Source organism: Phyllostomus discolor, chromosome 1 (assembly GCF_004126475.2).
Source record: "Phyllostomus discolor isolate MPI-MPIP mPhyDis1 chromosome 1, mPhyDis1.pri.v3, whole genome shotgun sequence".
NCBI classification, from domain to species: Eukaryota; Metazoa; Chordata; class Mammalia; order Chiroptera; family Phyllostomidae; genus Phyllostomus; species Phyllostomus discolor.
Genome location: NC_040903.2, coordinates 51,603,246 through 51,627,931, shown reverse-complemented (window position 1 = coordinate 51,627,931; position 24,686 = coordinate 51,603,246). Strand labels below are relative to the sequence as shown.

Here is a 24,686-nt window from a genome sequence, read left to right as displayed (position 1 = left end):
CAGGATCCGTGCGCGTGTTTGCGCTCTGGGAGGGTAGGCGAGGTGGGAGGCAGCCTGCAGTGAAAACAGACTGGAGGGGCGGGGGGAAAGGAGGGGACGGAAAATAGGAACACCTCCCTGAACTTTCCTCTCCCCTCGTCTCACATGCTGGAAATAGAAATAATAACATGGGAAAAAAATGCTTACAACCACGATGTTATCTTCCTACTTCAGTTGCCTCACTCCTGAAGGTATAGGGTATAAAGTGCAGACTGCAGCTATTGTGGCCGGCTGGTCTCAGGAGTAGAGTCCACGCTGGTGTGCGTGCGCACGCGGGTCACCCCACTTTTAGGGGGCTCCCTGTTCTTCCACGCCAAAGATCGGGCTGACCCCCGCCCCCTCCTTTTCCTCCTCTCCTCCCTTTTTCCTTCCCCTCCCTCCTTGGTGTCTCCTCTGCACCGGCCCCCGCGGAGGAGCCAGGCGGCAGCACCGACGCCACCACCGCTGCATCTCCTGCCCGAAGCACGTTGGTCCACGCTCCCCCGGCTCCCACGTACTGGGAACGGCAGCGCGGACAGCCCCGGGGTGGTGGTGCGCCCTGCGCACGCCCAGGGCGGTGTGAGCTGACCTGCGCTCCTTCTGGGCACTGGAGGCTGCCGGGGAGGACTGCGTGGGAGAGGACGCAGAGACGCAGGGGCAGCCGGACCAGAGTGACGAGCTGCGCACCTGGAAAGTTACACGACTGTCTGGTGAGGTTCACGGGCTGGGGGCTTGGGCGAGGAGGTGCGTCGGGAGGGATGGGGTAGGGGTACGTGTGCGTGTGCAGGCTGTGAGCGTCTCTTCTCTGCTCAGCAAGTCTCTTGCCAGTGCTGTTGGCGTGTGGACGTGTGCACGCGTTTGTTTGCTTGGTGTGGCACCCTTTCTGGGCTTCTGGAGGCAGGGAAAGGCTAGTTGATTTTAAGCAACTCGGCTAGGGCAGGAAGGGGAGAGCTCAGCGCCAATGGGCATTCCTCGGGGTTCTTACGCCTTTAGCCCTGGAGCAGCCCTGGAGACTTGCCCTGGGCTGGCGGCTTGGTACTGCTTTCAGGGCTTGCGCTCCTGGCTCCACTTCTCTGCGCTCTGGGTAGCTGCTGGAAGGCAGTATGCGGGCAAGGACTTTAGGAGTCATTGTAAACTTGTGTGGGTGTCCTGTCGCACTCCCAGCACCGTGAGGCGCTTTCACATTTCTTGCTTTATATTTTCTGGTGACGAAGAAACAAGAGCAAACACATAAAACCAATAAATCAGCCACTTGGGGGATGAGAGAAAAAGCCGTGGGTTCGAGTTTAAGGAAAAACTAGAGATGCAAATCCACAGCAGTAGAATCCAGAGCTGAGACTAGCCAGGAACGGCACAGGCAGAATGAACAGGTAGAAAGGCTTGACAAATGCCTTGGTTTCTGTATTTTCATCTTGTCTACGAGGTTTCCAGAATTGTTTTTTTAATAAAGGAACAGGGCAACATACACCTGCTTCCCCCCCCCCCCCCCACACACACATAGTTCCTTTGAAATTATTGTCTCTTTTTTGCAAGTTTCATCTCTGCAAGCTGACCGTCTCACATACGAACAGTATCTGTTGCCAGTACTCCTGTTCCATTTTATACAGGAGGAGTTAATATCGTAGAAAATTCTCTTTGGAGAGTTGGGGTCCATCCTCTTCAATGGAACATTGTGCATCTAAGAATAAAAGACATAAAAAGATGGCACAGAGATATTTTTTTTCTTTTATGTGCACTATTTCATTTCAGTACTCTGAAGTCCTTACAAGTAGGGATTACACTGTAGGCTAATTCACCCAACAGGGAAGGCATTTGTTGCCTGGATGTTGCCCAAGTCTTTTGACCCCCTATTATCTTAATCTACGCCAGTGATTTTCAACCGGTGTGCCTCAAGAATTTTTAAAACATGCAATACCTGGCTTTTTAGTCAGGGGCACTGACCTCTTTTTCCTTAGATTGCCAAATAAAAAATGACAACAACCAACACAACAATAGCTGTCTGGTGTGAAAGAATCAAAATTATACCTATTTTTTTGGTCAGATTGGTAAACTACATAGTACATTTTTTTTGGTGTGCTGCAGAATTTTAGGAGTTAGCTTATGTGTGCCATAGGAGAAAAAAAAAGGTTGAAAATTGCTGCCGTAGGCCATTTTCCTGTTAACTCTCCCCTCTTTTCTTATGTTTTTATTTTCTCTATCTTTACTGGTTCATTATTCTGGCATTATAAATAACTCTCAAGTTTCCACTATTCAAAAAATCCATTTCATGAACCATGATACCGTCTTAGGGTCCCTACTCTGAGCTTCAGCTCTTCCCATGGTCCTTTGTAATCTGTTTTTTTATCTTAACTTGGTCATGAGAGGCTAAATTCAGTGCCTTTCCCCTCCGATCTCATTTCCTTCGGTATGTCTATGGGATGTGAACTGCAGCCTACTTACTTCTTGAATATCTTATGCTCATGGCCTTTGTTATACTTCTTCCTAGATATCTTAATTGTACAACTATACTTTCTGCATCTTTATCATTTGCTTCTCCTTCTTGTCCTACTCACCTGTAGATACTACCTATCAGTAGTATCTAAATGTACATAATAGAGGCGTTCCTTTCTTTTTTCTCTCGGTGATCTCATCTACGAATGGGACTTAGATTCTTATCTCTATGAAGAGGTCTCTTGCCTTGACCTTTCTTCTTTGTTACTATCTACTAGACATTTTCACCTTGATGACCCACAGACATGTCAAATTTAGAATATGAAAACTCATCACTGTCTCCATAAAGCATGCTCATTCCCTGGACCTTGGTCCGTGTCATAGTACCTAGCCAATATATTGTACTCTATTCATTTTCGGGTGCATCGATAAGTTCATAGTACTACCTTCCTCCAAGCCTTCCTAGATCAAAACATTGGAATCATTTTTGCCTCCCTATGTAATTACTACATTTAGAAATTTTGTATTCCTTCCACCATTCACATCTTTTACTGTTAATTCTTTCAGATCCTCTTTCACAAAAGCAGTAGCTTCTTCTTACCCTATCTCTAGTTTTTCTTTCAAGCTTCACATAGTCCTAGACACTCTTCCTCTACTTATTGCCAGTCTCCTAGGCACTTTCATCTACTTCAGTCTCTACTTCTGTATCAGTACTTACAAAATATTTTCAATTCCTCTCTTCTCATTTTCTAGTCCTTCATTTCTCATCACCTACTGAATTTCTTTTTTTTAAATAACTGGCTAGTTATTTTTTTAAGATTTTATTTATTTATTTTTAGAGGGGGAAGGGATGGAGAAAGAGAGAGAGAGAGAAACATCAGTGTGCGGTTGCTGGGGGCCGTGGCCTGCAACCCAGGCATGTGTCCTGCCTGGGAATCGAACCTGGGACACTTTGGTTCACAGCCTGTGCTCAATTCATTGAGCTACGTGCCAGCCAGGTCCACATACTGAATTTCTTGACCCTAAAATTTCCACAGGTCCCTCAAACTGAGTGTGTCCAAAATTAAATTCACCCTTTTATTCTTTAAAATCTGTTCCTCATTTTGGTTAGTGACATCAACCCTTAACCAGTTGCTCCAATGAAAATTTCCAATCTTATTATTTCTTCTTATCACCACTCAAATTCTATAAGCTACAGTCTCCTGACCTCCATCTATGAAATTATATTTATCTGTGTTTGCCTGTTTATCTGGTACTATATCACCCAAAAATACAATAGCTGAATGGAGCATCTCCAAATCTGTCAGTGAAAATATAGGATATGTGGCTATTATAAAAATCACTGTGAACATTCTGCTATGGAAGGGGTGCTTCAAAGGCACAGCCAAACTGTGGAGTAGCTGAAACTGGCACAAATGAGAAGCTTGTATGACTGCCTGACAAGAACAAATTACTCTCTAGAGTAAGATGCTGTGGACAGAGACAACAAGCAGTATATTCAAACCATGGTCACCAGTCACAAGAGCAGATGAACAGGTGCTTTTAATGGTGATAATGATATAAAATTGCACTATTTCACACAAGGAAAACTCAGTGATAGTTTATTATTTTCTCAAAAACTTTGGTGAGTCAAAGTTAAGAATAACACCATATACATGTTTTATATGTTCTTTGGAGACTATTTATAAAAAGCCTGTATAGAACTCCTCTGGTTCTAGACTAAACTGCCCATATCATGAAAAAAATCCATTCCACTTTTCATAATTTATTGAAGGGAGGAAAATTGCAGTTATCTACATCCATAGCTTTTTACCAAACTTCTTATAATGATGTTTTTTCTCTTCTGGCTACTGTGGAGATTATTAATTTCCTCCTTGAGTTCAAGAAGTTTAAGACATTAGAAAAAGGGTAGAACTTTGTCTGGCTGTAATCTGGTCCTCACCACCTCCTATGTGGATGGGTGCAATAGCCTTTTGCTTTGTCTTTCTTCTTCCAAACTCTTTTCACTCCATTCCACATTTATTGCCAAGAAAGTTATTTTTTAAAGGACAAATCTGACCATATCACTTGAAAGAAACTTGACCTATGATAAAATCCAGATACCATAACGTGGCATATGATGAAGTTTTTCAGCATCTTACTCAGTGTCTTACTTTTTCAGGTTTATTTCTCATCACTCTCTACCCATCATGCATTTCAGCCTATTCCCTGACTATGCTGTCAGCTTTCTTGCATTCACTCCTTAGTACATACATTTTTAACAAATAATAGACTATTTTTTAGAGCAGTTTTAGGTGAAAGGTAAAGAGAGTTTCCATATATTCACCTAATGCCCCCTTTATTCTAAACACCTTGAATTAGTGTAGTATATTTATTACAATTGATGAAGCAATGTTGACACATTACTATTAATTAAAATACATATTTTACAATAGGATTCATTCTTTGTATTTTACATTCTATGGGTTTGGACAAATGTATGCACATGAGTGTCCACCATTACAGTGTCGTACAGAATAGTTTCACTGCCCTAAAATTGCCTTGTGATACACCTATTCGTTCCTTCCTCACTCTCCCCAAGCCCCTGGCAACCACTGATGTTCTTCCTTTCTCCAAGTTTTGTCATTTGCATAATGTCATGTACTTGGAATCATATAGTATGTGAGTTTCTCAGATTGGCATCTTTCACTTAGTAATACACATTTAAAGTTCTTCCATGTCTTTTTATGGCTTATTAGTTATTACTTTGCATCACTGAATAATATTTAATTGTCTGGATGTACCAGTTTATCCATTCATCCTTTTGAAGAACATCGTGGTTGCTTCCAAGTTTTGGCAATTATAAGGTAAAGCTACTATAAATATCCACGTGCAGGTTTTAGTGTGAATATAGTTTTCATATCAGTTGGTTAAATGCCAGGGAACATGATTGCTGGATTGTATGATTATTTAGCTTTGCAAGAAACTGCCAAACTGTCTTCCCAAGTGGCAGTATCATTTCACATTCCCAGTGGCCATGAGTGAGAATTCCTGCTACTCTACATCCTCACCAGCATTAGGCGTTGTCAGTGTTTTGGCTTTTGTAACAGGTGTGTAGTAGTATCTCATTGTTGTTTTAATTTGAGATTATCTAATTACATATAATGTTAAACATCTTTTCATATCCTTATTTACCATGTGTGTATCTTCTGTGGTGAGGCATCTGTTTATATTTTTGCCCATTTTTCAGCTGGTTATTTTTTTCCTATGGGTTTGGACAAATGGGTAAAAACATGTATCCACCATACTGAGTACTGAGTTCTTTGCATATTTTGGATCCCAGTCCTTTATTTGATGTGTTTTGCAAATACTTTCTTCCAGTCTGTGGCTGTTGTTTCATTCTCTTAATAGTCTCTTTTGAAGAATAGACATTTTTAATTTTAATGAAGTCCGACTTACCAGTTTTTTCATGGATTGTGCTTTTGGTGTTTTATCTAAAAACATCACCAAACCCAAGGTGACTTAGATTTTCTCTTATATTGCCTACTAGCAGTTTTATAGTTTCCTGGTTTACATTTAGGTCTTTGACCCATTTTGAGCTAATTTTGTGAAAGATATAAAGTCTGTGTGTAGATTCATTTTTTTTTTTACATATGGATGTCCAGTTGTTTCAATACAATTTGTTAAAAGAGCTATCCTTTGTGCATTGGCTGGACTTTGTTCCTTTGTCAAAGGTCACTTGACTGTATTGTAGGGGTCTGTTTCTGGGCTCTCTATTCTGTACCTTCAATCTATTTGTCTGCTCTTTCAACAGAATCACACTGTCTTGATTATTGCAGCTTTACAATAAGTCTTAAAGTATGGTAGTGCCAGTACCCTGACTTTGTTCTCCTACAATATCGTGTTGGTTTAGTACATATATTGTGACCAATATGTTTTTCTGCTAAGATGATAATGTTAGTTTTCTACTAAAATGTGTTATTTCATTGGGTAAATAATATTACAGTAATAAAACAGTAAATTTAATATTTATTAAACACACTATATATCAGGCACTGTCCTCCATGCTGCTTATGGTTTATTTCATTTAACTACCTAGCAGCTCTAAATAATATGCAACAATATTTTATCTATCTGCTTGTTGATCTATCTATGTGTCTGTCTCTCTCTTCTATAATTGACCCTCAACCTTAAAATCATAGCCAAGTGTACATAAACACTACGTGCCAGTAATTGGGTTGGGCTCTGGCTCAGTATCCTTAGCCATCAAGGTACCATGTCCCATATTTACAGATAGATATACAGACATGTATAAATGTGTGTGTGTGTGTGTGTGTGTGTATTTTTATATCAGGCTCCAGATGGGTAAAGAGAGAAATAGATATTTTCTAGATCAGAGCCAAGACTTGGTTTCCAACTACTTTAGGGCTGGAGGGAAAACAGACAACAAAGCCTAATTCCTCCCACACTGGCTGCTAGGTGTTCTTCTGCCTGCAAGCGCCTTCACAGTAAGTTTTGCTTTTCTTGGGTCTTTTCTAGTTATCTCTTATCTATGGCATTTCCTAAATAATGATTAAATTAATGTAATAATTATCGATAATTTTACATAATTCTCCTCTCTTCTTGCTAAATGCCACCTCTCATTCTGTTCCTCTCTCCGGTCCCAGGCTGCAGAATACTGCTTTCACAATGAACCATTGTTTTTGTTGCTGTTGTTGCCTTCAAAGATATTAGTTGGGTCCTTTTGGAATAAGGAGTTTACTGCAATATGTGTAAATAGATAGAGGGCACATGAAGGCATCACCAAGGAGGAGGCCCTGCAGTCCTGGAACCTGGGTTGGGTCATTCATGAAGCTTTCTCATCTCCATCTTTTGGCAGGCTTCCCTTAATAGAGAAGGTTTCCCAGGCTGTTTGTTCCAGAATGATTTCTTCTCCTCCTCTCCCTCCCCTTCCCCTTCCTCCTCCTTCTTTTTTTTAGAAAGAGAATTTTATTTGTAATGAAAATATAGATCCTATCCCAATGACTTCCTTTCTTAATGAGTAAGATCCCCCTCCTCCAGGGGGGATCAATTTGCATCAAGACCCCCAGTTTACTAGACCACTGTGCCCCCAGCAATGATCTCCTCTGGGCATTTTCTCACACCAAGACACTAAGTGTCTTATCTCTTCACATAATAGAAGAGCTACTTGGTGCTTACTCCATGTCAGGCATTGCTAGTGATGCCTTAATAACATACTCTTCATAATAATCCATATGAGATGGATAGAATTTCCACTAGGATCCATTTCCTAGATTAGAAAACCAAGAATTCTATCTAAGTAATTCAGAGAAGATTACACAGCTGGGGAGGGGCAGATTGTTTTTCTACCCTGGATAGCTACCCTTCATTGTTCATGTTAAATTCTGATCTTTATCTCCAAGCTCATTTCTTTTTACCTTATACACTGCCTTCTGATTATAAGAATGATTCTAATGACATGCAGTTGCTAGATTGATGGAGCAACATCCTGTGGTTCATTTGTCCTTGTGGCTAGCAATACATATTTGAGAAATAGCTTATCTGTCTTAGTGACTGATACAGGAAACAGAGTGAATCCAATTAGGGTTTATGAAGCCAGACACTCGAAGTTTGGCTTGAGGGACAACAAAATTGAAATGGGTGAAGTCACTAAGAAATCAGCTTTAGTATTGAGCCTTTTGGTAACTTACAGAGCTTAAACTAGTGACTTGAAAGATGAGTTACTCTCATTTCACTCCTCTTTGGAATTCTAAATAACTTGAAAGATTTATACAGCTTTCAAACTGACTTCATTAAAACCAGAGAACAGTTGGTGTTTTGGGAGAATTTAGCATCTTCTACTTAATTTTGCTTCAGGTTTGTGAAATATTGGTTTGGTATATAATGTTTTAAATGCCCTGCATAGAGCAAATATTGTTATAAGCCTTTTCATATTTAGAATTCTGCAACTGTCTTCTGTGTCAAATTTGACTGCTAATTCATGGAGCTATGCCTCTGACACAGTCCATGACAGGCCTTAGTTAACAGTTGTTCAATGAATAACAATGAGTTATTAGTTTCATATTAGATTTAAAGTTTTTGTGTTTAGTTTTGTTCTTTATAGGGCAATTCCTTTCCCCCCAACTCCTCTCCTTCCATCCTGCCTTGGTTTAGGAATGCTTGCCCATGAACCAAAAATGTGTGTCTAGAAGAGGGCTCACCACTCATGTTAAAATCTTGTGCACACTGTAATTTCAGAGGCCTTTGGGGGGGTACCCTTCTCACGCCTGCCATTCAGAATCTCATTCCAGGTTATTCTTAGGTCCCAATCTAATGTCTTGTGAATTGCTTATTTGGGATAGAAGAGTGTCCAGGGCTACTTCTTTGAATTCTAGTCTCTTCAACCTTTTCATATATTCTTAATATCTAAGAACAGTAAATGCTGCCAAGTCAACAGATACTTAAAGATGAAACCTGCCATATCTCTGCAACATATAAAGGCAATTCTCCGGAAACTAATGTTGATTAATGACTGCTTTGAATCTCGAAGACTATCTGAGTATTTTAAGATTACTCTTATAAGCACATTTATTTTCTGTGTGTATTATCCATCTTAGGCAACCCCGATTGGCTATTTGCTGCATCTGTTTGAAACTTAGAGGCTGTTTTACATCTTTATGTCTCTGTCTTCAGTGTTGTTGAGGTCACAATTATTCTGGTAGAGGTAGTGAAATCAGTCTAAAAATTTCATTTCTCTCTGAGTGTGAAATTTGGAGGGAGAAAGGGGCAAGAAGGTGTGGGTATATAATGAGAGAGAATTCAAAGTGAGTTTGTAAGTGTTACAGTGCTTCTCGGGTTGTGGCTGTCAAAAATGCACATGCAGATGTATGAATTTTAAATGGGTAGCCTAAAAAATACTGGAACTTATCATAATTAATCAAAACAGTACTTTCCAAACTTTTTTTTGTTTTGCTTACATGTGCTTATTACCTGCAGATGATTTATTTTCTATTTTCACTGAGTTGACTCTAAACCTAATTACCTAATTTCATTTCCAGTTAAGCAATGATATCAATGAAACCACAACTTAGTGGTGTCCATTATCTATATTCCTAATGAATGTTAAAATAAATGTATAGCCATTAAACTAAAAAGTATTTCTGAATCAACTAAAATAATTCCTCATAATTCTGATCTGCTTTTCACTTCCCAAGACTCACTGTATGAGTGACCACTTTGGGACCTACGCTGAGCACATTCTTAACAGGAAAAAAATACAGCATTGTCTTGTACCCTAGGTCATCTTTTTTTTTGGGCAACCTTGACTTTAGGATATAAAGTAAAAGATGTAGCAAAATGTCCATGTCTCTGTTCTGCATTTTAATAATGACAACCTGGATTTGATTTTTGTTTAACCAAGGAACCTTATCAGAAATGTCAAAACTTAGCAGGTACACACAGCCAGAGAAAAGTGCTAATAAAGCAACCAACACCAACTCTGCCTCCTCCTCCCACAGAATGCACATGTGTTACTTTCTCAGCGCAGGAGGGTTTCTTAGTGTAGCCACCGGGGAGCTGTGAGAGTTGTCACATTTGTAAGCCTCTGCTGTTGTAGCTGCTCATTGTGTTTTATCTTTGCCATGCTGACATCCAAATCGCAGCTCTGTTGGGATGCTTTTGACAGCTGTCTGGGGAGAATCACCAAAGAGAACAGTGGGTAACGCAGGCTGTTTGTGTAAAAGGCTGAGGTGTGACACTTGTGCTGGCACAGGGACAGGTACAATGAAACCTGGTGCTAGCTCCTCCTCCTCATGGAGGGATAAAGCAAAGGGATTGATAGCTTTCCCCTTGGAAGCATGGGGAATTTAGTGTTTACCGAACAATGGGACACCTTCATTTCTGCTTATGAAACAGATGGGAATGAGAGGAGTGGTGGGGGTTGTTGGGATGTAAAACTCCTCTGGGTAATTCTCAGTTATGTGCCCTCTCTCAGGTCCTTGAGCAAAATGGGAAATGGTTCAGTGAAACCCAAACATCCCAAGCATCCCGATGGCCAATCCGGGACCCTCACTGCCGATGCCCTACGGAACAAGGTGACAGAGCTGGAGAGAGAGCTGAGGAGGAAGGATGCCGAGATCCAGGAGCGGGAGTACCATCTGAAGGAACTGCGGGAGCAGCTCTCGAAGCAGACTGTGGCCATTGCTGAGCTCACGGAGGAGCTCCAGAACAAGTGCATCCAGCTGAACAAGCTTCAGGATGTGGTGCACATCCAGGGAGGAAGCCTGCTGCAGGCCTCTCCAGACAAAGTGCCTCTGGAGGTCCACCGGAAGACCTCGGGATTGGTCTCCCTCCACAGCAGGAGGGGGGCAAAGGCTGGGGTGTCTGCTGAGCCAACCACCCGTACCTATGACCTCAACAAACCCCCTGAATTTTCCTTTGAGAAAGCAAGAGTCAGAAAGGACTCCAGGTAAGAAGTTCCCACACTCTTTCGACTTGGATGGCCTTAGTATTATGAAACACCCGAGTGCTATTTATTAAGTCTCCTCAATGGTAAAGAGCATACTAATCCTTTCAGATTTGGGAACCAGGGGTGTCTAACCTGTGGCCTGCAGGCTGCGTGCATCCCAGGATGACTATGAATTTAGCCCAATACAAAATTGTAAATTCACTTAAAACATTATGAGATTTTTTCTGTGTGTGATTACATGTATTTAATGTGTGGCCCAAGACAACTCTTCTTCCAGTATGGCCCAGAGATGCCAAAAGGTTGGACACCCATGGGAGGGACTTCTAAACTTGTTTTGCTTTGCAAAATGGTCTCCCTTTAGGGAGAACTTTTCTTTAAAGCAGGAACTGTGCTTTACTTGGACTTTGATTTATAATATGTACAACTGAAGTGAGTTTATGAAAGTCATTTCCATTTTCTCGAAAACACTAAGGGAGTGAAGAGTTACTTTTAGGATGTCTACCATCCTCTCTTTCTGTAAGAGTGAATTTAGAAGTGTACAAAAATCACAATGAGTTATGAAGATGTGTAGAAAAACCACTTCCTAGCATTTAGTCTGCTATGAAAAAGGAATAAGCTGGAGGCTCAGGAGAGGATGAATTCATTCATTTACCTCATAGTTCAAATTGAGCACTATTCCACCTTCTTCCCGCCACTGTTGGACACTAAGTACATATCAGTGAGTAAATAGACACAGAGTCTCTCTCAGGGAGAGACAGTAGATATGGAAACAAGTAAACATTGTGTAATTATTAATTGGAACACATGATATGGTGGAAACCACTGTATAGAGGATGGTGTCTGGGATCGTGGAGAGAGAAGGGCAAAGAGGCACCAGAATTGGGATTGTCACGGAGGTCTGACTGAGGAGGTGACCTTTAGCTGAGATCCAGAGGAGAAAAAGGAGTGTAAACAAAGTGGAAAGGGTATTTCTGGCAGAGGGAACAATTGAAAGCTAGAATTAGTTTTTAAAATAAGGATTTCTAGAAGAACATGTATTACACATAGCATTCTCTTGTGTGTGTTCTGTGCATGTATGCACATGTGTGTACATTTGTTTTATGGCTGAAGTTTGAATTTCCCAACCAGGAAAGATTGACTAGAAACATCATGAGTCAGGGTCTCCTTCCACATTATTTTAGAATGAGAGTTATTTATTATTTGAAATCAGATATTTTCCTTGATAATATCTTGGTTGAGCCTAGATCTCTCATGTAAAATGAAAGATTTGTCAAATTAAAACAAATTTTAATTTATTTACTGACACAGTAATATAAATTAAGATAAAACATCTGCTTTGAACAAATAAATGATTAATTTCGACAACAGATATAAAAGGAGGTTTAGTTCCTCAATTTGTTGATAGTACTTGATGCAATGAATGATCAATAAATATTTGTTAAGGAAACAAATCATGCTGGATTATTAATTATAATATTCTGTGGTTGGAAGACATCTGATAGTTCAGAAGAATGTTTTTAAACCAAGATTTTTTTATTAGTTGGTTTAGAAAGGCCTTATTTCTAACCTTTAAAAAGGACTTATTTTTGATGGTGTAAATTCAGAAATCATAAATGTTATAAAATTATGCTTGTTTTTTCAAACAATGAACATCATCCAGGGTTCTCTTCTGATATATCAGAGATACATGTACATACAGCAATATTAAGTATTATGCATTATATTAGTATATATGTATACATAGCACAGTATTTTAATTACCCCCCAAAAATCTTTCAAATAGAAATGAGCTTGTATATCTAGGAGAAGAGTGAGAGAATTTAATAGCACTTTACCTTCTCTGACCTTTTTCCTATATACTCCATCAAATTTCTCCTCTGGAACAAAGATTATGTTCAGTTATTTTGTTCCAAAGATTTATGTCCATGTTGAAGCCAAACATCATTCTCCTGGTATTAGGTGGCTGAACAATCAAAATAAATATGTTTCTTTGTGATTCTTTACTAACTCTATTATAACTAGGCAAAAAAAAAACCAACACAAAAGAACAGCAGTTATACACAGCCAGTTTCTGGGCCAGACCTGCTGTCTATAGTGAGTGAGACATAGGAGAGGAAAGGCATGAGAGCTCTTGAATAAGGGTCAGCAGTGCTTCCCATCATCACTGAAAACAAGCCAAATGGGTACAAGTCTGTGTTGAGGTCATGATGAAGACAAGCTAATTGATTCCTTAATGATAAAGTCCTAAGGAGACCAAACTAGATTATCCATGCCTTAATGTTCCCCGTATGCTTTTATAGGGCCTTGTGGTTCTAAATTGAAAATTAATTAAAATATGGGAACCACTCTTTTTTCATTGACTGATTTGTGCCTCATGTGTGAAGTTTGTGCCTCAAATTTTCTTGCAAAATGTCTCTCTTCTTGCCTTTGGAATAACTGGCTAAACACAAGTGGCATCATCAGTTCAGAGATTTCAAATTTTCCAGTTTTTTTAAAGTGCTCAATATTAGAATTCATTTTCCATGTGAGTTAGTTTTAATTTTAGAGAAAAGCCATAAGTAAACTTTGGATATTTTTATATACCTTTTATACAGTCTATGAAAAATTTTGTAGGAAACAGTTTTCTAGAAGTTAGATCATTTAAGAAGATGGTGGCATAATTCCCTGTTAAAAGGATGATGTCAGTGTCCATCAGTTTGGCTCCTTTTCCAAGCACTTCTGTTAGATAGTAGAGTATTTAAGATATCTGTCAAGTTGTTCCTTCAGTTGTTTTTAGGTTCCTATGATTTATTTGTGAACTCTCATAAATTTTCCTGGCTGAATTTATGACTAAATTCATTCCTACTAATACGTGTCAACTACATTTTGGGTAGAGTCCCTCCTCCATCCTGAATTGAAAAGCTAGTGAGGCGTTTCAGTCTTTTTATCTAAAAGGATGTCTCTGATGAATACTTAATGGTAAGCAAGAACTTGAAAGCAGACTTAGCCCTCCTCCAATCAACAACAGTGGGGAGATAGGAAGTACTGGCAGAAACCAGAGAATACAATTTGGGGGAATGATAGATTTGGAATTTGAAGATTTAGATTCAGTAATTCACCAGAAATCCTAAAATCCATGCCACAGCAGTCTGCGAGTTTGCTGAGGTCCCTGTGCTCAAATGTACAGAAATGGCAAGTGAGCCTCATCGACTGTCAGGCAGTCTGCTCACACCAGCTCTGTTCTCCTGTATCTACCAGGTGTACTTGTACGTTCTGCAGGCGTAGCTCAAACCGGATACATAGTTGCACCTCCCTGCTTCATATGAAGGAATTTATATGCTCCATTGGCATTGGGCAACTCTTGAAATTTGTCTTTTACAAAATTCAAGGGTTGACTTTTTAAGATCAGGTTCTAGAATAATTCAGTACTGTCCACGAGAACCTTGTGCAATGCTGAAAATGTTCTAGAATCTGTGTTTAGAAGCCAATAGGAAAATGTGGCTGTTGTGCACTGGAAATGTGTCTAGGGCCACGGAGCAACTGAATTTTTAATTTTAATGAATTTTAAAATTAAATAGCCACATGTGTCTAAGGGCTACTGTATTGGATATTGCAATTTTCTATTATGTGTTTGGACTATAACCTCTATCCCTTGAGGTGGAAATTATGACCTAGAGAAGTTTGGGAAAACTTTATAGACAAAATAAGATTTGTGTTTGGTTTTAGGACAAAGCCACAGAAAATGAGTGTGTGCGTGTCAGATTGAGGTGGGCACAATATGGAATCACTCTCAAGCTGCATTATACCTTTGGTGAATGATAAGATTGTGCAGTGCTTTGGCTTTGTGCCTACTGACCATGTTCGATCCTCAGAAGCAAAAAACTCTGTGGGCACGTGGCCCACATCTCTTATAGGTACTCAGCCTTTTTGAAATGTCATAAATCATGATGAGTCAGAGCACTACAGTGTATCAGTCTGATCTCTGATTTAAATTTATTATGGTGATCGTCAGCAGACTTTAGAGCTAGAACCTCAGAGATTGTCTTATGTGACCCCACTCACTGGCAGAGTGAGGTCACGGGTGAAGGGGAGTCGCGGAGCTAACATTAGAATCCAAGATTCTTGACTTGGAAACCAGTTCTTTCTCTCTACAATCCTAATGTTTCTAGACTTTTTACAAAAATCAAAGGCCTCACTCAAGTCAGGCCAGTTTGGGTACCAGTCTGCTTTATTTTGACATGTTCTGTTGATTGGTAGGAAGAATGATGGTGCTTCCTAGCTTCTTCCAAGCAGAGTTGAACAGAGCTTGCCCATTGCATCAGCGCTCACCGAGGGCCGATCCACAAAGCTCAGACCCATGTGAGGAAAAACACAGAGCATGGGTTTGATCCATCTGGTGGCAGAGACTGTGATGTACATGGAGGGGCACAAATGGATTCCCAAATGGGTACCATGCTTTTCAAGGCTGGGAACTGAATATCACTGGCAAAGGAGGTGAAGAAAGCTCTGATAGCGTTTCTGTTCATGTCTGACTCCACCTTGAGCACCAAGACAACCGTGCATCCAGAGGTCGGATGTTTTACTGAAATGCAATTTTCTGTTTATGTAGACATTATGTAGGAAACTTCAGCACCAGCAGAGCAAAATTATGAGCTCATGTTGAATATCTGGTGGAACACAGGCAAATTAATCAGAGACATCTGGCAAGTTGCTAGTCTTCCTTTCCCTAAGAAGGTCTGAACTATTGTTTAAAACTATTGTTCTTTCAAAAAGGAAAGATAAAACAAAGACTTGCCATCTGACTTCGGATGTTGACTCTAGTTTTAGAAAGGGCAATTAGTTTCATTTGTCACTCCCACTCCAGGAGCAAAATAGGTAAAAGCAGAAAATGCGACTGAGCCATCTTTTTAAATAAGATGTGGAAAAGGAGTGTGTAAGAGTGTGTTTGTTATTTGTGCTTCCTTTCTAAAGCAGTGCTGAGCATTTGAATGTGCCTTATAGAAATGTGGCTCCTTTATTGAACAAGAGTGTTTCTGTGGAATAATAATAATAGTTATAATAATAACATTTATGCATCACTAATTCTGTGTCAGGAATCACTCTGAATGCATGACAAATATTGGACCATATCATCCTCACAACAAACCTCTAAGATAGATACTGTTGTTATCAGCTCTATTTTACATATGAGAAACTGAGGCATGCAGAATGCAATAACTTACCTAAGGTTACACTTTTATATTTTGTTATTTTTAATGTCAGAACCAGAATTCCAAGACTGCTGTGTAAAGTCTGTTCTAACAACCCTATATACCACTTTTCCAAGATGAAAGTTAAATAACTCTTCACATTTCAACTGGCAGCCATGTAAAAAATTAAATATGTAATTAGAAATAGATACTTTTCTAATGCTTTTTTCATATAGTTACAAATATCTCCCCACTATTGTTATTTCTCCCTGAAAACTATGCTTCCAGAAAGTGTTGTGTTGGTATTAGTTTGTAGTAGGGGAAATTTTGCTGGAAGCAGGAGGGAAAACATTTTTCCTTTTGTATTTTATGAATTAGTGACTTAGATGTGGTTGTGTGAGAGGTTCTAGATCTAGAATTTACATAGGTTGTTAAAGATTTTTAAGAGTGCATATCCAGACAATTATCAATCAGGTAATTAAAAAATTTGTACATATGCTTATAAATACTATCACCTTCAGCAAAGCCAAAAAAAGAAAAGAGAAGGAAAAAGAGAAAAGATCAATTGTGTGGTGGTCTGACAGCCAGGAGATGTGGGTGGAAGCAGCTAGCTGATGTGTCTGGTGGAAGTGATCAGAATGTTTGCAAACAGAAGGTTTATATTTCACGTCAGTAACGTGTGTATACTTCCCAGTCAGAACTAGCTAGCTGCTCAGGGATGGGGCGAGAAAACAAGGGATCAGCTAACTGCTACATGTCTGTTGTTTTCAGTACATTACCTTGTGGAGGCTGGAGATTGTCTCTGTCCAATGAGGAGGGTTTTGCTTCTCTGTTGTACCCAAGGTGAAATGAAAGCTGAGAGTCAATAACTGGTTCAAGGCCGTGCTGTGGTACCTTCCTGAACCATGTTTCCAATCTGAGTGGACTGATGTCAAAGTGTGTTAGTTGCCACAGTGTGTACAGCCCTTACTGGTGGTACTGCTGCAACGGGACTGGCCCCCCTTGGATTTGGGGGGAGGGGAAGGGTTAGGTGGTGCTGTTAAACTTCAAAAAAAAAAAGAGAGGTAAGGAGCATGGAGAAAATGAAGAACCTGCCTGAAATAAAGTGGCAACTGCCTTGACATCTTGAAGTTAAAGAGGTTTCATCAGACTTTCTGAGCCCAGGCATCCAGCCCCTCTCATTTCCTGCCCTGCCTTTTCTTCTTTCTCTTTAGGAGGTAAAGACCCCAGGGCTCTCCTTATTCTGCACCCTCACCTCAGCGCCCTGCCAACCTCTCAGATTATCTCCTGCTTGGTTTATAACCAACCTTTGCTCCACACTTTATCCTCAAATCTTTTAGTCTGTCCTTTGCTAGGTGTTGGGGAAAAGGTTAATTAAGCCTCAGAAAACACTCAGGACTCAAAACTTATTGTTCTGAGTAACAACTTATTGTTCTGAGTAAGTCAACAGCATACGTGCTCATAAACATTTCAGCCCATTTTCTAGCTAGATTCCAGGAAAGAGTGCAATAGAAACAGAATAGCTGAGACGTCAGTGGCCTTTCTCTTTCTTGTCCTATCAGAAGGAAGCCTTGTCACTTACTTCTGCCTCCTAACAAGCAGTGCAGTCCGTTTCCAGAGGAGCCTCCCTTCTCTTTCTGGAAGCCTGAGCAGTTCAGCATTTGTCATCTTTTTCTAGGGTTTCCTACAGTAAAATTTTCTGGAACAGAAAAAGATCTGAAGCTAGGAATAATGTCTTTCAGTTTTTAGCTTCTGGAAGTACTTTTTCTGTGAAAGATACAGTTCTTGAAATTTTTATCCTTTGACTAAAACTATTTGCTTTCTTTAAATTCTCATTTTAAAATAATTTGTCTCCTCCCCTCCATGTAACTATCCTTAGAATTATTTGTTAACTATAGATTTTTCAGTACAGTCCTGTTTGACAGGTTTTTGTTTGTTTGTTTGTTTGTTTGTTTTAAAGATCTATAGCTGGGAGTGACCAAAGAATATCTTACATTAATTCTTACTAAACTATGAGTGAATAGGAACTCCCAATTTCCTTTTTATTCTTCAAGGGGAATTTGTTTGTCATGCCACATTAATTTTAATTGGTAAATTTAAAGCATCAGTTTTGATGGCCTTTCTGGGGGGTTATAGATCAAGCTCTGAGAAATATGAAGGAAAGAAAGACCTGTATGGCTTCTGGTTCCTTCTATCCAGATGAGATGAGAAAAAGATACTACTTGAAATTTCTTAGAAACTGAAACTCAGAGAAACCCAGGTATATTAGTTTTCTGTTGCTGCATAATAAGTTACTACACACTTAGCAGCTTAAAAGAAAAGCTATTTTTTATCCCAGCATTTCTGTGGGTCCAGAGCTATTTAGGTTATCTGCTCAGTATTTCACAATGCTGTAGTCAAGGCGTCAGCTAACAGTGTTCCTTTCTAGAGCTTCCCAGTAGAAGAAGTGCTTCTCTAAGTTCCTGTGATGGTTGACAGTATTCAGTTCCTTGTGGTTGTATGACTAAGGTCCCCAGTTTCTTGCTGACAGTCAGCTGGAGGATACGCTCCCCTCCTAGATGCTGCTCAGTCCCATACTGTATGTCCCTGTACACAGGCCCTTTCACAGTATGCACTCACTTCTTTAAGGGCAGCTAGAGAATCTCTTCACAGTTGGCCAAGATGAAGTCTCACACAGCATGTGCTGAGTGACCTTCCCAACACCATTTCCATATTCTGTTGGTGAGGAACAAGTCATAGGCTCCATCCCCACTCAAGGGGAGGGGATGACACAAGGATGTGATCAGAAGGGTAGAAATCACGAGGCCCTCTTAGAATTCTGTGCACCATGCCCTTTTGCATCTCTGATTAAGATTCTCGGCTAGAGAATCTTGGCCATATTAGATATGCAAATCCAAGCATAAATCCAAGCATAAAAAGTCCAGAGTCTTCAACACACATGTTTAAAAGCAGCATTATTCACAATAACCAAATGGTGAAACAACCCAAAAGTCTATCAGTGGATGAATGGGTGAACAAAATGCAGTGAATATATACAATAAGATATTATTTAGCCTTAAAAAAGGAGATTCCTTCCTTTCATATGCCAGAACATTAGTGAACCTTGAAGACATTATGTTAAGTGAAATAAGCCAGACTCAAAAAGACAAATATTATATTTTCCACTTATATGAGGTACCTAGAGCAAATTTATAGAGATATAAAGTAGAATGGCAGTTTCCAGGGGCTGGGAGGAGGGGGAATGAGAAGTTATTCTTTAATGGGTATAGACTTTCAGTTTGGGAAGATGAAAAAGTTCTGGAGAAGGATGATGTCAGTAGTTGCAAAATAATGAGAATATACTTAATGCCACTGAACTGTGCATCTAGAAATGATAAAAATGGTACAGCTTATGTTATGTATATTTTACCACAATTAAAATAAAAGTCCAGAGTCCTTAGGCTGACTGGACAGCATATCCCTAAGTGCAAGGCTCTGTTTCCGGTTTTATACAGGATGCTGGGAGGAGGGGGAGGGAAGTGGTAAGTTCCTCTCTTCTGTATTTATTACTTCTCTTCAAAGGAAAATAAGATAGGACAAAGTCTTGTGACAAACATTAATTGATTTTTGGTAATTACTTAATGGTAATGGATTTATTGATGAGTCCTCAGCAGAGGCACGTTCCCTGTGCTATGGGAATATGGAGGGAAAGGACAGCTTGAAACTCCCTGCATTTTCTTGTTTACAGCTGTAATTCTTACTTTAAGTGCACACTGTAGTCACCTGATGAGTATTAAAAAGTACTGATTTTGGGGTCCAGCCCCCAGGTAGTCTGACTACATTGGTTCAGGTAAGGGCCCTGGACATCGGGATTTGTGAAAGCTCCCTTGATGATTCTAACGTGCAGCAACGGTTGAGAGCCCTTTTGTTATAAGAACAGGCTTCCCTGCAGTTGAATCCAGAAATATCCACTTTGACAGTTGGAGAGCAGTACTCCTTACAGGCAGTGAAAGGAACTATTTACCATTTCTACCTAATTACCATGCAGCACAATGATGATTATTCATATCATTGAGTTTGTCAGATTAACTTCCTTGTAAGTGTTGGTTGTTTTCAACATTTGATTATTAAACTCTGTTCTTCAATGCTCATGGGAGTAGGATCATCTGCACACTTTTATGAAAGGGGCAGGGGAATGTTTGTTGTAAGCATGAAGTGATAGGAAACATGATTAAATTACAGCCGTGCTCCATTACATGGGCAATAGGATAAGGGAGTTGACAGGAGAATGTCATGCTCATTTTCTGATGACCAAGGAATGACCTCATCTTTCTCATGCTAGCTTCTCAAATTATAACTTGTGCATTTATTAGGTATTTTTTTTCTTGTTTATCGCTTAAAATGTTTTTGGGAGAAGGAAATAGATGCTTTCCCTGCTTACGATCTGTGCCTGTTTCCTAGGTGACTGATGTTTCCACCTCCACTCTGGTCTCTGTACCCATGATTTTTAAAGGAGGAGAAAGGGTTTGTGTTTCCTTTAGCATTAGTTTTGTGGAGTTCCTATTACATGCCAGACACGATTCTAGGTTTTTGGTGTCAGAGTATGAAGAAAGCATAGTCACACTCTTGAAGGTCACTATTTCTTTGAGGAAATTTAAATTTATTGCAATCTTTTGTGATTAACATTATAAGGTGTACAAAGGAGGGAGGGAGCACACTTTGGTTAGTGGTGTCAGGGAAACCTCCATAGAAGAGATGACCTTGAGGTGGGTTTTGAAGGAGGAATAAACAGCAGGGAGACAAAGTGGCCTGGCATATTTGGGGGCCTGCAAGTAGTTCAGTGGGCCTGGGATACTCTGGGCATGGGAAGGCTGGCCAGGCACGGGGGCTGGATTGACAGGAATTTTACCAATACTGTGAAGGGGTCCCCCTAAATAAAAACAGGTGTTAATTATAGCATTTTTAGAGCTCTTCTAACTGGAAGGTTTTAAAGTTGCTGGTAACTTGCTTACCTACAACAGGAATATATGTCTCTTATATAACATATTTTATATGCCAGGTGATACTTTTAGAGCTTTATATTGTTAACTAATCTAATTTTCATAGAAATCCAGTGACTTGTAGATTGTGTTATTGTCATTTTAGAGCTGAGAAAATTCACGATTAAGTGACTTGCCCAGGGTTCCACCATTAGTAATGAGAGAATTAGGAATGAGACCCTGGCATTATAGCTCTTGTACTCTTAACAAACATGCTTTACAATATGATTTTTACAGGTATATATAATAAAGCTATGAAGTATCACGCAAGTTATGTTGCCTTGACCTTTGTGTTCACAAGAAATCCCTGATAGATAAGAGGTGCTGGCCCCTGCTTTGCACTAAGCCTTACGCAAAGAGGTCTGCAAGACACATGCTATGACCCAGCAAAGACAAATAGTGGCCTCTCGTACATACACAGCACTAGAGGAGGAAGATTGAGAGCCCAGCCTAACAAAAACTAACGAACAAAATAGAAACAGAAGCATGAATACAAAGAATAGACTTAATCGTCTCAGAGTGGAGGAGTGGGTGGAGACTGAATAAAAGCAGGTGAGGGGCTAGCCACAGAACACGTGTGTGTAACTCATGGCCACAGACAACAGTGAGGTGCTGACCAGAGGGAAAGGGGGATGGGTGGAGGTGGGCAAAGGGAAGGAAGATGGAAACATCTGTAATAATGTCAACAATGAAAATAAAGTTTAGAAAAAAGAACTGCCAGTGGACTTTGATAAATCGAACTTCCCGAAGCAATTTAGAGGGCAAGAATTTATTGCTTCAAGGAATGTGGACTACATAAATTGGGGGTGTAAAAGGATTATCTGTGCTGACACTAAAGGTATCAGCTGGAGATCCAACCTATCTGGAGGAACTTTGAACTGAGCACAGTGGCCTGACAGTGTCTCTTTGTTTCTCCATGGTTTTCAGAACTTTTCCCACCCCACAAAAAACCCGTTATTATCACTGCCATTTATTAATTACTTCCAGGCACCTTATCTTAGTTAATATGCATAATATTTCTCTGTTTATGATTACCATGCTCTGTTCATAAAGGAGAAATCCAAGGTTCAGTCAAGGTTAAGTGACTTCTCTAAGGCCACACAGCTCAGAAGTGTGAGAAAGCTGGGCTTTTAACCTAGGGTTTTCTGACTCCAAAGCTATACACAGATTTCATTTTTTAAGTGAACTTTTTATTGAGTACACAAATCACAGAGTGAACACACCCATGTATCCACCAAACAGATCAGGCAGTAGAACATTACCAACACTTCAGAGGCCCTTTCAGCTCCCGTCCAATCCCTACCCATTGTCTACCTCAAAGGAAGTCACTGTCGGTACCAGTATTATCATAGAATACTTTCAGCCTATTTTTGAACTTTATTTTAATGGAATTAGTAAATATGTACTCTATAAAGTTTGGCTTCCTTTGTTTGTATAGTAAGATTCACTTACATTATTGTACATAGAAGTCATTCATTAATTATTATTGTTAGGTAGCATTTTATTGCATGACTATACCACAATTTATGAATTTACAACTATTGATGGTCATTTGGTTGATTCTGGTGTTTAGCAATTTTGAATAAAGCTTCCATAAACATGCTTGCACATGTCTTTTAGTATATTACTATGATTTATGATGGGTATATACTTAGGGTGGAATTGTTGAGTAGTAAATTTTTTTATTGAATTTATTGGGGTGACATTGGTTAATAAGATTAGGTCTCAGGTATACAATGCTGTAGTACATCATCTGTATTTTGTATTGTGTGTTCACCACTCCAAGTCAAGTCTCCTCCCAGCACAATTTATCCCCCCCTTTACCGTCTTCTACCTCCCCACCCCCTCTTCCCTCTGGCAATCACCACATTGTTGTCACATTTAATATAAATTGCCAAATAGTTTTCCAAAATGATTGAACAAAATAGATACTTTCACCAGCAATGTGTGAGTTAACTTACTCCACGTTCTTGCTGGCATTTGGCATTGTCGATCTTTCTCATTTGAACCATTCTGGCGGGTATGTTGTGGTATCTCACTGTGATTTTGGTTTGCTTTTCCTTCATAATTAACAAGTGTTAGCATTTTTTACAGTTTGTTATTTTCAGGGGATGTCTGCTTTTTCCCATATATGTGTATCTTTGTGTTGGTCATTTGAAGGTAATATGTCTCTTTTCTCCAAATGTTTTATAAATTTTTTTTCATCTTTGTACTTGGTTTTCAGTAACTTGGTTCTGATGAGACTAGACACAGTTTTCTTTATAAATGTTTTGTGTGGAGTTTGTTGTGCATATTGTCTGTGGCTTGAGGTATTTTCATTGATTTAAGAAAGTTCTTGAATATGATACCTACATGTATTGTTTCAGACCAATTTTTTCCAGTCTTTGGGGGCTCAGATTACACATATGTTCAACTTTTCTATTATGTATATCTCCTGTGTTTTGTTCTGTTGTTGTCGCTCTACTTTCCATCCCAGATTCTCTCCAATATTCTATCTACATATATTCTATTTGCCTTTACATATTCGGTTTCTAATCTTCTGCTGTGTCTTACTAGATTTTAAGCCCATTTATTGAGTACCAAGCTTCAGATATTATGTTTCAATTCTAGAATCTCTATTTTGATTTTTAAGAAATACTTGTTCTCTCCACTGACATTCTCCATTTTGTGCTTGATTTCTTTAAACATATTAACTACAGTTATATTAGCACCTATGTCGAGTATGTACAATATTTTGATCTACTGTCTTTCTATTTTCTTTTTTTTTCCCTTGCTGTTCATTGATCTTTTTTGTGGTATGCCTGATAATTTTTGATGTCATGCCAGATACTCTCTACAGAAAAACTGTAGAGAATATTTGTCATAGATTTTGTGAGCATCCCATGGAAAATATTTACCTTTGTTTCTGGCAGACAGTTAGTCCAGGGGCAAATCGCTTAATCAGAACAGGGATTTGTTGTTTCAGAGTTGGTTTTCAGCCTTTTTGGGAACTGGCCTGGTTAGCCTTTACTTTCAGGCTGCATGCATCCCTTTATGTTCCACCCAAGTCCTGGGTGTTTACCAGGATCTCTCCCACGTGATGTGTTTTGAACATTAATGTTTGTCTTCGAAACCCTTTGGCTTAGTGCTGCCAAAGATGAGCAAATGCCCTGAAGGGAAAAGTAGAGGTGGATGTCAAGCTCATGTTCTCTTGCTGATCATGGATCATCACATCATTACTCTGTTGATAGGTCTCCTATGCTTTCAAATAGATTTGTTAATATATATTTTCACTGGCTTTTGTAGTTGTTTTGTATAAGTAGGGACAGTTTGCTTATACTAGCTGGCCTATGATAGTTTTAGGAGAAGTTGCAAAGTTCACACTCCTAATTATTTCTTTATGCTGCTTCTTAAACAGAAAATTCGATACAAAGACCCACTCCTCTAAGAATTTATAATCTAATTTGGAGAAAAACTCATAAATATAACTTTTTTCTAATATAGAATATTACAGTAAGCTGAGTTAAAAGTATCTGGGAGCTCTTTGAAGTCCTGGGCCATGCTTAATTAATTTTTATGACCTAAGTAAATGCTTGGTAAAATTGTTGAATTGAATGGGTATGAATA

At 39.4% G+C, this 24,686-nt stretch overlaps 1 protein-coding gene across 2 annotated transcripts in view; it reads left to right on the top strand.

The window, feature by feature from the left end:
• Positions 1 to 424: 424 nt before the first annotated feature.
• PRKG2 (protein kinase cGMP-dependent 2) overlaps positions 425 to 24,686 on the top strand; it is an 89,264-nt gene continuing 65,002 nt past the window's right edge. The window contains exons 1-2 of one of the 2 annotated variants that reach the window (XM_028508250.2): positions 425 to 728; positions 10,421 to 10,894. In XM_028508250.2, coding sequence (XP_028364051.1) covers positions 10,434 to 10,894 — 461 coding nt within the window. In that variant the 5' untranslated portion in view covers positions 425 to 728; positions 10,421 to 10,433. The remainder of the gene's footprint in view (positions 729 to 10,420; positions 10,895 to 24,686) is intronic. The other variant, XM_028508251.2, reaches the window with a different exon arrangement.